This window comes from Diceros bicornis, chromosome 4 (genome assembly GCF_020826845.1).
Source record: "Diceros bicornis minor isolate mBicDic1 chromosome 4, mDicBic1.mat.cur, whole genome shotgun sequence".
Taxonomy (NCBI): Eukaryota; Metazoa; Chordata; class Mammalia; order Perissodactyla; family Rhinocerotidae; genus Diceros; species Diceros bicornis.
Genome location: NC_080743.1, coordinates 6,009,266 through 6,024,218, shown reverse-complemented (window position 1 = coordinate 6,024,218; position 14,953 = coordinate 6,009,266). Strand labels below are relative to the sequence as shown.

At 38.5% G+C, this 14,953-nt stretch overlaps 1 protein-coding gene across 2 annotated transcripts in view; it reads left to right on the top strand.

The window, feature by feature from the left end:
* Positions 1-2,059: 2,059 nt before the first annotated feature.
* The window catches only part of C4H1orf141 (chromosome 4 C1orf141 homolog), a 46,289-nt gene continuing 33,395 nt past the window's right edge, over positions 2,060-14,953 (top strand). For both annotated transcript variants that reach the window (XM_058538260.1, XM_058538259.1), the window contains exons 1-3: positions 2,060-2,541; positions 6,117-6,208; positions 9,787-9,944. In XM_058538260.1, coding sequence (XP_058394243.1) covers positions 6,134-6,208; positions 9,787-9,944 — 233 coding nt within the window. In that variant the 5' untranslated portion in view covers positions 2,060-2,541; positions 6,117-6,133. The remainder of the gene's footprint in view (positions 2,542-6,116; positions 6,209-9,786; positions 9,945-14,953) is intronic.

Genomic DNA, 14,953 nt, shown 5'->3' with positions numbered 1-14,953 from the left:
AAATTCAGAGCAGTATAGTGGGGTAACCCAGGGGAGGGAAAGTGAAAACCTGAAGGTCTAGAGGAAGACAATGGCAATGGAAATAAGATTAGGGATCCAAAGTTCTCAACCAGTTGGTGTATAGGCTGCCTCACTGTTGATGGAATTATGTGAAAGGCTATCGACCCATTCTAACCCCAAGATTCTATGGGTTAGGCTCTGTGACCACATAAGAACCCTCCATTCCAAAGGAGAGCATTTCTCTCCAACTGTAAGTACATATAAGAATACTTCAGACATATCCATCTATATTTAATAAGTGAGATCATCTCTCCTGCCCTCCATTAATATATCAGTTGAAAGGGGGATGATTAAATCTATTTACTTGAGCACAAACTAATTTTGTTTCTTTGATGAGTCTCCAGTATGAAGACATGGTGATGCTTACCAGGGTAGTCTCCCTAAATAGTCACCATATACTCAAGGCCTAGACTTGTGCTTTATAGGACATTGAGTTTTAGTTTCTGTTTACTGAACTCAGAATAAGAATTTAATAGAAGATTGAGAAGTAAAACCATGAGAAAATTAGAGAAGGAAAGGAAACAGATAATCAGATGACATGGTACAGAAGATACTGAATTGCTGGATTAAATAGAAAATACTGAATTGCTGAATAAATTCTCATTGTTTCCCAAGCTCCCAAGATCTAGTGTAGGTATACTTGAAGAAATATACTATGAATGAAGACCATTGGAGATTGTATGGTGGCAGGTATGGCAGAAAAAAATGAAATGATATACAGATGGAGAACATGCATGTTGCAGCATATGTAGGTAATCCTGCACATCTTATCTCTAACTGGTAAGTGTATCATTACTTATATTTACTTCTTTTATTTACCAAACACTTACATGTCACTTACATCCACTCAATTAAACCTCATAACGTCTCCATGAAGTAGGTATTTTTATTATTCTCATTTTAGAGATGGGGCAAAACAGAGAGGTTAAGCAATTAGCCCACAGTCACACAGGTGGTAAGTAGCAGAGCCAAGGATTCAAACCCAGGCAGTCTGACTTCAGAATCCGTGTTCTTAACCTGTGCATTCTGCTGCCTTTCTAAGTTTGAAGGGGGGAGAGAAAACAATGTTTTTAATGCAATGGCTTGATCTAGAAGGACTCTGTCAAAGATTTGTGCATACACATAAATGTAAATGCAGGCTAAAAGCAGTCATAGCGTTTACAGTTGTCCATTTCCTCTTTGGCTGATGGTTAATTAATTCATTCAGGTTGTTATGTATTAGGGATGCAAAGATGAATTAGACACAGTTCTTGCATTCAAGAAACACACAGTATAGAGGGGGAATAAAACAAGTATATCAAATGCTTTGATAGAGCATGGTAGGTACTAGGATAGCAGCACACGGAGGCTGTCATGCAAGCACAGACACGGGACAGTTAAATCATAGTGTATCAGGGAGAGCTTCCCAGCAGAGGTGGTATTTGTGTTGGGTCTTGATGGATCAATAGGACTTAGAAATACAGGGAATGGAAGAACAGCATTGTGTGCAGAGGGAACAGCAAAGGCAAAGCCATAAGTAAAGGAAAATACAACACATTTGAGGCACTGCAAGTTGCTTGTCAGGACCAGGATATCAAGTATACACGAGGAAGAGGCAGATGAGGTAAAAGACTTGGTCAGAGGCCAAACCGAGAGCCTTGTGTGATAAACCGAGTAGCTTGATCTTTGTCCTGAAAGCTGTAGGGAGGGGTTGAAGCTTTAATCAGGGAGGCATGTGATTGTATTTTTCTTGAAACCATGGTTCAGACAAATGTGAAGGATAGATGGATCGAATGTATAGACGTATTTTGAAACTATTGCAATAATCCAGGCAGCACCTTGTGGAATCCTAAACTGAGGAAATAGCAATGTGAATGGACAAGAGGAGAAAAACTGAAAAGCTATGTAGGCTGTACCATATGCAAGAGAAAGTGGCTGTGTAGATTTAGGGAGGGGGTAGGAGGAAGTTTTCTGGCAGAGTGGTGACCATATCCTAGTTGGGGAACAGCTGCATCAGAATGGCTTTAAAAAATAGATCCTGGTCTTCACCTCCACAAATCCTCACTTAGCGGGTCTGGGATGGCAACTGGGAATCTGTATTTCCTGGAAGTTTTTGAGTTTGTTCTGTCGTGTAACTAGGATTGAGAACCATTAGGATTCCTAAGTTTATGGGCTAGATGCCTAAGAGATAATTAATGTGGTAATAAAGGTTGGAAGAGATTTTTGGCTGAGTAAGAGGAAGGATGGGTTTACATTTAGACCTACATTTGGGCTCCCTGTGGGAAATCTGGATTGAGTCTGGTATATAGGTTTGGAACCTAGAAGAGAGATTTTGTTTGGAAATAGATGGTGGTAGATGAAGCCATGGGTTTCAGAGGTCATCCTGGAAGAATATATGGAATGATGAAAAAGATGGCCGAGCATTTAGAAACACTAATATTTAGGAGGTGAGCTGAGGAAGAAGAGCAAGTTGAAGACACTGACAAGGAATCTTCAGAGAAGGTAAGAAGATGTGACTGTTGTCATAGAAACCAAGAGGGGCGTGATCCATAGAAAGGAGTGGTCAACATTAGCAAAAGTTGTAAAGATTCCAATAGGGTAAATGAGAGAGGAAAAGTGTCTACTAATTTATAAGATGGTGACCCTGGTGACCTATGAGAGCAGCGCTAGTGGAAAAGTTTAGAAAGAAGCCAAATGATGGTAGATAGAGAAGGAAAAGGGATGTAAGAAATTAGACCCCCTTAGTATAGACTACAATTTTAAGAAATTTGACAATAAAGAGAAGATGAGAGAGAATAGTGGTGACTAGGGTTAGGGGAAGAATTTTTCCTTTTTAAAAATGGAAGAGACTTGAGAACGCTAAGGAAAAGAAATTGGTGAGAAAAGAATTTAAAGATACAGGAGAGAGGATAACCAGTGGACGTAACTCTAAGGAGGTCAGAGGTAATAGAGTCTAGAGTGCACTGGGAGGGATGGGCTTTGGATGCGAGAGGCAACACCTCCATTAAAATTAAAATACAGGGGAGATGGGAATGGATGCAGATAAGACTTTGATATGAGAGGTAGAAGTTGGAGAAGTTCTTACTTGATGGTCTCTATTTTTTTAGTGAAATAGGAGAGGCCATCTGCCTTGCCTAGGAAGATGGAGGTCACAAAGATAAATGTCCACCAAGTGCCAACTTCTTCAGGGAATTTGATAGGATATCCAGCAAAACGTCTTTCATGCAATACAATTAGGTAGCCAGTGCCCAAATGAACAAATAAATACTGATCATCAAATGACAATATATGCTCACTGAAATAGAATAATGAAGTAGAATATATGCCATAGAAATGGAAACCTGAAGTAGAAGTATGACACCAATATGCTGGTTTAAAGTAGACATTAAAATTAAAGATTGAATCAAGAAAAGACTGAAACACAGAAGGTCTTATTGAGGAAAATTTAATGCAGTCTTGATGCATTTTGCATCAAAAGATTGGATTTTAGTTCATGCCAAGCAGTTGGGATACACCATCATATTAGACCTCGTGTTCCTTTGCTCTCAGTTTTTATTTGAAGAGACAGAGGCTAGGCCCTTGATACCGTTGGTATAATGAGGAAAGCAAGCAAGTTAGTCTACGGTCACCTCCACTTACTCCCAAGGCCATTCATCTATTAGGAACCACTGCACATTGCCAAGGACCTATGAAAACATTTGCAAACTGGAAAAAAAAAAAAACGATATTGGCTCCAAAATGTGAAAATGAAACTGCAAAACTAAAACTAATAACATTCTGTCAATTTCATTAACTGTCAAATTTAGTATTCATAAAATTGCCGTTGACCCTTGAAAATAATTGGTCAGTTAGTTTTTCTCGCTTCAGAAAAAAACTCACCATACACACAGTGATCTACCGGAAATCATATCATAGCTAAATAATTTACTCATAGCAAAATAATTTTAAATCAAAAACATAAAAATTGTCTTAAATTACAGCTAAGTGTATGTAAAAAATGGGATGATGTAGTGCATCTTAAAATGTCTGATGTGATGTTGAAGATGAGGGACTCTAAAAGGTAGAGGTGTAGGGCATCTTACTCTGAAAAGACCTGCCTGCTGTTCCTCTCCCAAGAAAGCAGCACCTCTCAGTCGTCCCTCGTGTCCTTTATACCTTCCCCAAACTGGGAAACACATTCACTTCCATATGCTGTATCTTCCTGTTATTTACCTTTCTTTCTCTTATAGAGAAGTAGAAATCTTTGTCCCCAATAAAAGAAACCGGTGAGAAATATGGGAGCCATCTCCACCCCCTTGAACTCATATTATGTTTAAGGGAAACATGGAAGCTAAAATTCCTTTAGTTGTTTTTAGGATATATGAGAGGGCTGGTTCCTGGGTCTGCAAAGACAAAATATAGTGTTTAGATAACCTACATTCTCTTCCAACTCTGTCCCGGCCTCTCCTGTAGGCCCAGAGAGTCTGCGGCATTCACTGTGCTAACACCCTTGCCCTGCACTTCGCCTTTCCGGCCTGCAACCCGAGGTTAGGTGGTTCGTAACACGGCAGGCTATCTGCCTGCAGCCCCATGGCCCAGAAGAGCCCTTTGTCGCGTTGGACTACTTCATGGGATGGGAGGGGAGTATCTGGATGTAGCGGAATGGCAGAAGGCATGCTGGGTTGGAAAAATGCTATCAGGACACTAGGAATTCACACCCAGGGCAACATACGGTGAAGGAGAGAGAGTAGAAAAGAGAGCTAAAAAAAACCAAGTACAGGGCCAGCCCCGTGGCTTAGCGGTTAAGTGGGCGTGCTCCGCTACTGGTGGCCCAGGTTAGGATCCAGGCGCGCATCGACACACCGCTTCTCTGGCCATGCTAAGGCCGAGTCCCATATACAGCAACTAGAAGGATGTGCAGCTATGACATACAACTATCTACTGGGGCTTTGGGGGTTAAAAAAAAAAAGGAGGAGGATTGGCAATAGATGTTAGCTCAGAGCAGGTCTTCTTCAGCAAAAAGAGGAGGATTAGCATGGATGTTAGCTCAGGGCTGATCTTCCTCACAAAAAAAAAAAAAAAGAAACCAAGTACAAAATATTGTGAGCTTTTGGTATAGGATCCTTGATCCTTGTCTTTTCATGTATTATTGTCCTTGTGTGATATTGATTGAATAATATACAATATGGGAGAAATAACATAGGTTTTTCTGAAAGAACCTTAGTGTTGACATTAATGTTCATTAGAAACATTGATGAGTTCAGTACTTTCTGTGAACCATCTTAACTTTTACACTTAAATGCCACTGGAGCCCATTCAATTCACTGAGCAAAATACGCTGAATGCGTAATCATCTACTCAAATTTTTAAAATAAATATAATAGAGGGAGTTTTGGGTTAATATTCCTGATCTTGCCTCCAATCTGTCCCTAGCTATTTGTTTGCGTTGTAAGGTACTTTGTGGCTTTTAATTTCCTCATCTGAAAATGGAGATAAATTAGACCAGGTCCTGATGTCTAATATTCAGGTTCCCAAGCCTAATATGGACCACTTGACCCCAGATGAAATTTGCAGCAATTTTCTATGAATTAACTAGCAAATATGAGCTGTGATGGCAGTAGCACCTAACCAGCCTGGCTGCCACTCCTCTGTGTGACTAATTGCCTTCTAAGTGCTGTATTAACAGTCTTGGATCATTGACCAATTTAATTTGAATGCAATTAATTATGTAAATGTGAGCTCTTTGAGTTTATGTTCATTAAAATTATACCATGACAAAAAGAAAATACATATAAATCAAGCCTCATGCCCTTGTTTCAAGTATGAGTCACATCTGGTTTTCATATGGTAATCTTGAACTTTCTCCAACTCACCTGCAGCCCACACACATCTGGGAATTCTGATCATGTGACCTTCTATCTAAAACTTGGGTACCTCTACAATTCTGTGATTTATTCCATGATCTATATATAGAGTTCTATTTTTTACCTAAAACAGTAATGTAAAGATAGGTCTTTTAACTTATGCCTAAATAATCGATCATGTGTTTAAATTTTAATTGCTTTGGAGATTTCTTCTTTTTACTCCTTTTTAAATAGGAATTTACTGACTGACAATGGCAGAAAAAATCTTAAAGAAATTAGATGTTCTAGATGAGCAAGCAAAGATACTCTTGGCCAGAAGAGCAAAGGTTTGTAAAATAAAAGCTAAAATTCAATCTAATTATTAAAAGGTTATCATTTCAAATGTGAATGATTATTTTTAGTTAATGATGCATTGATATGAAGATACAAACTAATTTGTAAAAAGCAAATAATTATATTAGTTTAAAGAGCCATCTATAGTATCCACTTAATAGTGGATACTATAAAGAATTAAAAATACAAGGTAACTTCTAGATAGCTGCTATATTAAGTTATGATGTATCCAAGCTGCTTAAGATTAAACAATCCTAGGCAGTCAAATAGTACCTGTGACTACTCCTATAGTTCTTACTAGTATGTTAAACATATAAAAAGTTATTTAATTGGTTTATTAAAAGGAAGAAAATATTTTGTATAGTTACCAAATTAGAAATGAAGTTCAGGGGCCAGCCGGGTGGCGTAGCAGTTAAGTGCGCATGCTCTGCTTGGGTGACCCGGGGTCGGATCCCTGGGGGGCACTGACACACCGCTTGTCAAGCCATGCTGTGGTGGCGTCCCATATAAAGTAGAGGAAGATGGGCATGGCGGCGTCCCATATAAAGTGAAGGAAGATGGACATGGATGTTAGCCCAGGGCCAGTCTTCCTCAGCAAAAAGAGCAGGATTGGCAGCAGATGTTAGCTCAGGGCTAATCTTCCTTGAAAGAAAGAAAAGAGAGAGAGAGAGAGAGAGAGAGAGGGAGAGAGGGAGAGAGGGAGAGGGAGAGGGAGAGGGAGAGGGAGAGGGAGAGAGAGAGAGAGAGAGAGAGAGAGGGAGAGAGAAAGAAAGAAAGAAATGAAGTTCACAGAAATTAAAGTTAAAAAGTTGAGACTCTTATACAATTCAATATAAAATATTAATAAAGAATATAGTTCTCAAAAAAAACAAATTTTTAGCACATGTGAGCAATTTAATTTGGTTACACAGACTTGCAATGTGATATAACAATGTGAATAAATGAGGCATAGATAAAAAGCATGAAGTCTGATAAATCAAGGAAGACACTGCAAAGAGGAACTCTTAAGTAAATGAATATATTTGTGAACCTGAAAATGAAAATGTTGATGTTTGAATAATAATTTGATTTTCTTTTTTTTTTCGTAATTATCCCCTTTCATTCAGAAAATACAGTAATATTGGAAAATGAAATAAATTCATTCTATTATGGCTATCAAAATTTTGATATAACACACCAAGAGCAACTTACTAAAGCAACCATATTAGACTTAGATACCCCAAAGTTCATTCCTTTTTTATTTTCTGTTTAAAATGAAAATAGTATACTTTAGAAAATATAATCAGAGATAAATCTATGTAATTTGTCATGAAATTCCTTTTCATATAAATTTTAAGTTATGATTAGTAATAATAATTCTTACCTTTTACTAAGAGCTTCCTTTGTACAAAGCACGTCCATGCACTTTCTCATTTTGTGTTACTATGCGTAGTTCATGTGTTACTGACAGAGGATTCTCTGGAAATTCTTTTAAGAGTATATAATCATTATTTAAACCTTTTCTTATTTTTTAAATTATAAAATAAAAACATACTTTTGGAAATAAGTTAAGCAACATATAGATATGTATAAAAAAATTATGCATAAGGAAAATTACATAAAGAAAAATTGTCTCTGGCCTCTTCTCTCCAAGCCTTTCCTCTGAAGCAAACCAATTTTAGCAGTTGGTGTTTATCCATCCTCATCTTCTTTTGTGCTCTTACAAAGGTATACAAACACGTATATACATATGCATACATACATTTATCTTTACATGTAAGTATTCATAATATAAATATACATCTACGTGTATACATACACACACATTTATGAAGGTGGATTGTCTCTATTTCTTTTTTTATTGACCCAAAATGAGACAACAATATATAAATCACTTTGGTAATTGCTTTTTTATTTTTTTAAGCTTTTCATTTTGAAATAATTATAGACTCACAGGAAGTTGCAGAAATAGTACAAATAGTCTCACGTACCTTTCACCCTGTTGCCCCCAGTGGTGACATCTTACATAGTTATAGTACAATCTCAAACCCAGTGTGAGTCACAACCAATATTGACACTGGCATATTACTGTTAACCAGACTACAGACTTTATTCAGTTGTCACCATTTTTTAACCTTTATTCATTTGCGTGTGTAGTTTTGTGCCATTTTATCCCATTATAGATTTCTGTAACCACCACCACAATCGAGATATAGCATGTTTCCATCACCATCAAAGAACTCCCTCATGTTGCTTCTTTGTACTTGTATCCACGCCCCTACCCCAATTCCCTGTCTCTATCCCTGGCAATGGCTATTCTGTTCTCCATCTTTATCATTTTGTAATTTTGACAATGTTATATAAACGGAATCGTTGCATATGTCAAATTTTGACATTGACTTTTTTGCTAAGCATAATGCCCTTGAGGTCCATCTAGGTTTTTGCATGAATCAATAGCTTTTTTGTGGTAAATAATATATAAATTTTATTGCTGAGTGGTATTCCATTATTTGGATGTGCAGAGTTTCAACCACTCACCCATTGAAGGACATCTGGGTTGTTTTCTGTATTTTGCTTTTAGAAATAAAGCTGCTTAAAAAAATGAGATAAAATAAAGCTGCTATGAATATTTGTGTACAGGTTTTTGCCTGAACATAAGTTTTCATTTCTCTGGGGTAGATGCCCAAGAGTGTGATTGCTGGTGCAATCTGTGTCTCTTACACTCAGCAAGGTCAAGGCCACTGCTTTGGTTAGAGTTCACTCTCGCTGCGCCTCGCTGGGAGACTGCCTCCAGGAAGCAAGCAGGGCTGTTGTAGGTTTGCTTCATTTGTTTCCCTTCCCTCAGGGATCACAGTCCTGCTCTGTCCGTTTCCCAATACCTGATTACAGGTGTTTGCATATGTTTGTCAGATTTTCTAGTTGTTTACAGCAGGAGGGCAATCCTCGTAGCACTTAGGGGCAGAAGCAGAAGTTCCCACATCCTTTGACTGGCTTTCAAACTTCTCATCTCTTTATTCCTCTGTGCTCAGAGACAATTTTTTAGAGAAGATTTTTGGCCCCTTAATGCACTCTCAAGCTCCATCCTTTTTCCTTTTCAGTTCATCTGTATCATATTGGAACAAAGTCCTCTTCTGATTGCTTTCTTAACTCTATTTCTGGCTCATGCGACCAGAGGACTGATGGTTGTTTCACCACATGTGTGTGTACATGAAGAGGAGCAGGTTGCAGAGACCTGCCTGCTGTGGTTCCAGTGACTCTACATGTCAGTATTGTCTTTGCTAAATATATAGGTCATTCTTAAATTCTGAATTTTAGAATTTGGAGGGAGCCTCCATGATCATCTAGTCCAACACCCTCATTTCGTAGATGGGAAGAGGGTGGCTCAGGTCACACAGCGGTTATTGTTAACGAGGCCCCCAATTGTCAATCTCTGTTATTTTTCCATTATTGCCTGCCACATAAATTCTGTGTGTGTGTGTGTGTGTGTGTGTGTGTGTCTGTAAAGTGAGATTAATTTTGCCCTTTTCACACAGAATTTTTCCTATATGAAAAGTACTCATTTTTTCAATATTATACTTTGGCTTTGCTGCAGAAAAACAGGCTTCAGAATCAAGTAAAGAAAAAGACTTTGGTGACACCCCTGACATTTGATTTTCAGTTTGAATTTGAAGAGGCTATTGCTACATCCACATCTAAGACAGTACCAAAGATCACAGAGGACAAATCATGTGGCTTTAAAAAAACAAAAAGGTAATCGTCATAACTACCTCAGACTTTCAGTTTGGTGTTTTAAAGCATTACTTTATATTTGTCTTAGATTATGCAATCCATATTAAATGCAAGCTTTGTCAAACATAGGTATATTTCATAATGGTTGTGAGTTCCGATACACTAGATTAGCATTCTGAATATTCCTGGTTTATAAAATATTTGTTATAATTTCACTATTGCAGATAATTGCAGATAGTAATGACAATTCTGAATTTTTAAAGAGTCTTTTCTTGATCTCTATTATACCGCCCCAAATTAATGTCAGGATCTATTTCAAACTTTTGCCAATATACTTCAAAAAGAGAGTCTGCCCAGAAAACTAAGTTAGGCAGTGTACTGTATGCTTACAGTGTACTGTGCTTACAGGGTACTGTGTACTTACAGAGTACTGTGTGTACTTGCAGTGTACTGTGTGCTTGGAGGGTACTGTGTGCTTACAATGCACTTGTGCTTACAGGATACTGTGTGCTTACAGGGTATTGTATGCTTACAGGGTACTGTGTACTTACAGGGTACTGTATTCTTACAGGGTACTGTGTACTTACAGGGTACTGTGTGCTTACAGGGTACTGTGTACTTACAGGGTACTGTATGTTTACAGGGTATCGCGTACTTACAGTGTAGTGTGTACTTACAGTGTAATGTGTGCTTACAGGGTACTGTATATTTACAGGGTACTGTGTACTTACAGTGTACTGTGTACTTACAGTGTAATGTGTGCTTACAGGGTACTGTATACTTACAGGGTACTGTGTATTTACAGGGTATTGTGTACTTACAGTGTACTGTGTACTTACAAGGGCTGGGCTGAATATGTCATACTTGGTCTTTCACTGTTATTGTGTATGTGTGTAATGCTACATAATTCTTTAGGCATCAGAAATGTAGAGGAGAGCCCAGACAAATGAAACACTAAGATGTGGAATCAACTGAACTTCAAATCAATTGTGTGTTGGTGGGTAGGGTGGATACTGTTCTTATCTCATATATTTTGTGTAACAATCAATGTGTTAAATGCAGTTTTACAGATGAAGAATCCAAACCTCAGTGAGGTTAAATAACTTGCCTAAGGCCATACAGCTAACAAGTGGCAGAGGCTGGATTTGAACACTAGCAGTCTGATTTCAGAGCCTGTGCTCTTTATCATGACCCCATTCAACAGAATGACTTCCAGCTTCCTGGCTTGGTGACTGGGTGCATTATGGCACTTTGTACTTGGGTAGAGAACACGTGATGAAGAGCAGATGGGGGTGAGAAGAGGATTAGAGTGAGAAGAGATGAGCTTTATTCTGGATATGTTAAGTTTTAGATACCTGTGGGGCACTCAGGTGGTGTCTGGAAGACAGTTAGACAAACATGGCCAAATCTAAAGTAAAACAAGATCATTCGGACAAAAAATACAGCTCACTCAGATTTTCGTTTTTTATAACTTACCAGGATATTAGAACATGTTTCCATTGTGGAGCCATAAGTTTAAAAAAGGAATTTGTTTCTAGCACAAATAAATATATAATTTAGCTTTATCACAAACTTCTTACATTACTACTATGTTTTTACGTAGATACAGCCAATAACTTTACTTCAAAATCATTTATAAAACTATCCGTATTAAAATGCAACATTTTAATAATACACAGAAAAAACTGCATGAAGTGAAAGTTGGGAATATAGAGAAGGGAAAATAGTGTATACGTTATTTTGTTTATATTTTATATTTGTATATGTTTTTTAATTTGTATATATATGCCATTATGTAACAGTATCATACATGGCTAATGACCCATTAGATGTATTTGAAGACAATGTGCAGGATATTTTATGGCAGTATTTTCCAAGATGGTACTGTTGCTGCCCCTTTCCTGTCTGATAAGACCATTTCCTTAGTAGTTTATAAAGGCATCATTGATCCCGTGTTAGTGTAATATCAATAGCTGAGTAATGTTCCTTTTGAGTTAAGTGTAAACCTGGCTGACTTGAAGTTTGAAATCAGAGTCTAAATTATAAAGACAAAGAGGTACGTATTTTCAAGCTTCAAAGACCAAGTAAATTTGGTTTGATCAGTGGCCAGAAGACAAAACTAGCAAAAACAAAGTACAGGGAAAGTTCAAGAATTTGCACAAGAATCAGGGTGTAACCCAGGCCAAAGGAAATAAAATTTGGCTGAAGAAATTAAGAGGGTATAGTACATGTAGAAAAGTCCAAGCAGCAGTTTCCGTATGTAGGCTGTGATTTTTGCTTCCAAGACCACTTCTGTCCACCATCTGCCTGTCTTCAAGGAACTTTCCTCAGGCAGCAGTTTTGTACTGTTTTTCAGAGTGAAACCAAATTCTTCAGATGTTGGTGATTTTGGCCAAAAGATAGAGCTGCTAGTAACACTCATAGTTTTAACACACTTTGTATAATTTTTCTATAAAATAGAACTATTTAAAATAGCAAAACATGTTAATTCCCTGCTATACTTAAAGAGATAACAACCCAATTAATTTATGCAAAAATGAAGAAATAAAACATGTTGTAAATTACTGTTTAATTCTCTAAACAAATTAAGCATAGCTGTTTATGGGTCCCTTGTGGGTCTATTTCTATTGTCTCTTGTTTTTCTGGGTATTGGGGGCATATTGTTTTATCTTCCCACATGCGTGGTTATTTTTTATTGAGAACTGGACATTGCATCTGAAAAAGTGGAGACGATATTTGAAGGTCTAGGCCATGTTCTCCTCTCCAGAGAGGATTTGTGCTGGCTTTTGTCAGGTGGCTAGGCTAGGGGCGTCAGCAATCCTAGATCAGGGTAGAAATGATTCAGAACTGGACTTCAGCTTATTTGAGGGCTGATCTACTTATGGTTCAACCTTACTTCTAGGTTACAAATCTTTGGGGTTCCAACCCACACATGGAGGATATAGTAGGACCTTTCCTCTTCCGTGGGCCCTGAACTCCAGTTTTGTCTGCACAACCCTATGAGTTTGTCAGAAGCGCCACACAGCTTTTTTGCTTTTCTGCTGCCGATTATGGAATTGACAAAAATGCAGCCCCAAATGCCTCGCTTTCCTCTCTGAGCTTCCCTCTTCTCCGAACTCTCAGCCCCTCAATTTCTTCCTGCTTTGGGAGCTCTCAGATGTCTTTAAACAAATATTTTCAATATTTTATCCAGATTTCTAGTTGTTCTCAGGGGCATAGCTGGTCCAAACCCCTTAGTCTTTTGTTTTCAGAAATGGAAACTAAATTGCTATTTAATGTAAGACTAGATTTCACGCAACTAATACTTGAATGATTCTCATTCTGACACAACTTATTGTTGTTTCTAGGGCCCTAAACCAAGTTCAAATAAAAAATTCTTGCAAATAATGAGTTTATCTTTGTTAACAAAGTTCTGATATCACATACTACTATAATTTTCACTTATTGATTTTATGCTGTATTTGTCGAGTAACTGCTATACTCGGTGGATACAACAGCAATGGTGAAATATACTTATGTGTTAAAGTTCAGTGGGGGATTCAGATAAATGAGCAGGCAAACACCAGCTGCTACAGAGAGATTCCTAACGTGAGGATCAGCAAGTTTCCTAGACGAGATGGCACCCAGGTGAGACCCAGAGAGTTAGTGAAGAGGCAACAAGATTTAAGAGAGAAATATCTTCCAGGCCAAGGCAATAATGTGAACAAAGTGTCAGCCAGAAGCAAAAGAAAGCCCATCTGAGGAACCAAGAGCAGTTCAGTGTTGCTGGACTCGGACGGGACACGGGGTAGAGACTGGAGGGTGATTGGTGAGAAACGAGGCTGAAGAGGTGAGTGAAGACCAGCTCCCGAGGGCCGGTAATGAACTTTGGACAACCTTCAAAAGCAGTGAGCAGCCCCTGAAGGGTTTAAACAGGGCAAGGCATCCTCAGATTTGGATTGTAGAAATATCATTAAGTAGCAAAAGAAGTAATTAAGTTGTATGGGCTCCTCAGAGAACCTGACCTTTTACTAGAATTTGTAGTATCTCCAGAAACTGTCTCTTCCATCTTGCATGCAGTAAGTCCTTTTCTAACATAACAGAGTGATGGCTTAAATAACAGGACATACAGTAGAAAGTTTCTCTCCTGGTATCAACAGCGATATGCTGGTCACATTGGTTATATTGGACAGATTCAATGCCTCCTCGTCTTGAGATGCAGCTCCCGGGCTTATAACTTATACTATTGTAACTTAGGATACCAGCCCACATCAGTGCTCACAAACCTCACTCCTACACTGCGCCAAGATGTCAGATCGAATTCATTCAGCTGTCAGCTTAGCCTAAACTCTGTGTCATAACCGCCACCACCTGGACCAGAGACTTTTCTGGTAGCTACATGCTTCTTTCATTTTTGACCTCTAGCCTCTTGCTATTCAAAGTGTGGTCTTCCATCCAGCAGCATCGCATTCACCTGGGAGCTTGTTTGAACTGCAGCATCTCTGACCCCATCCCAGGCAGAAGCTGCAGTTAACAGGATCCCTCAGGTGATTCCTATGGACACTAACATTTGAGAAGCACAGCTCTAGCCTGGTTCTCAGACGTGGAAGGCTTGTTCAAACACAGATTGCTGGGCCCCACTTGCAGAGTTTTTGATTCGGTAGGTCTGGGCTGGGGCCTGATAATTTGCATGCCTAATGGTTTCCAGGTAATTCTGATGATGCTGGTCTGGGGACCACCCTGTGGGTCACTGCTCTAGCTCATGTCCCAGTGTTTTCATGACCAACATGAAACATCTGTCCCAGTTTTTTCCTTGGTTTGCTGAATATCATAGCAACTCTGAACCTGCTGCTGTGGTCACCTAATTGGGGAAACCTGCTCAGGTTTATTTGTAGCTAGCTTTTCTTTCAGAGTAGTAATTTTCAACCCACCTGCACATTAGTATTACCTGGGGACCTTTAAAATAATTGGATTCTACTTTAATTAGTTTGGAGTGGGGCCCAGGCATTACTATTTTTAAGATTTCCCAGATGATTCTTACATAACCTGGG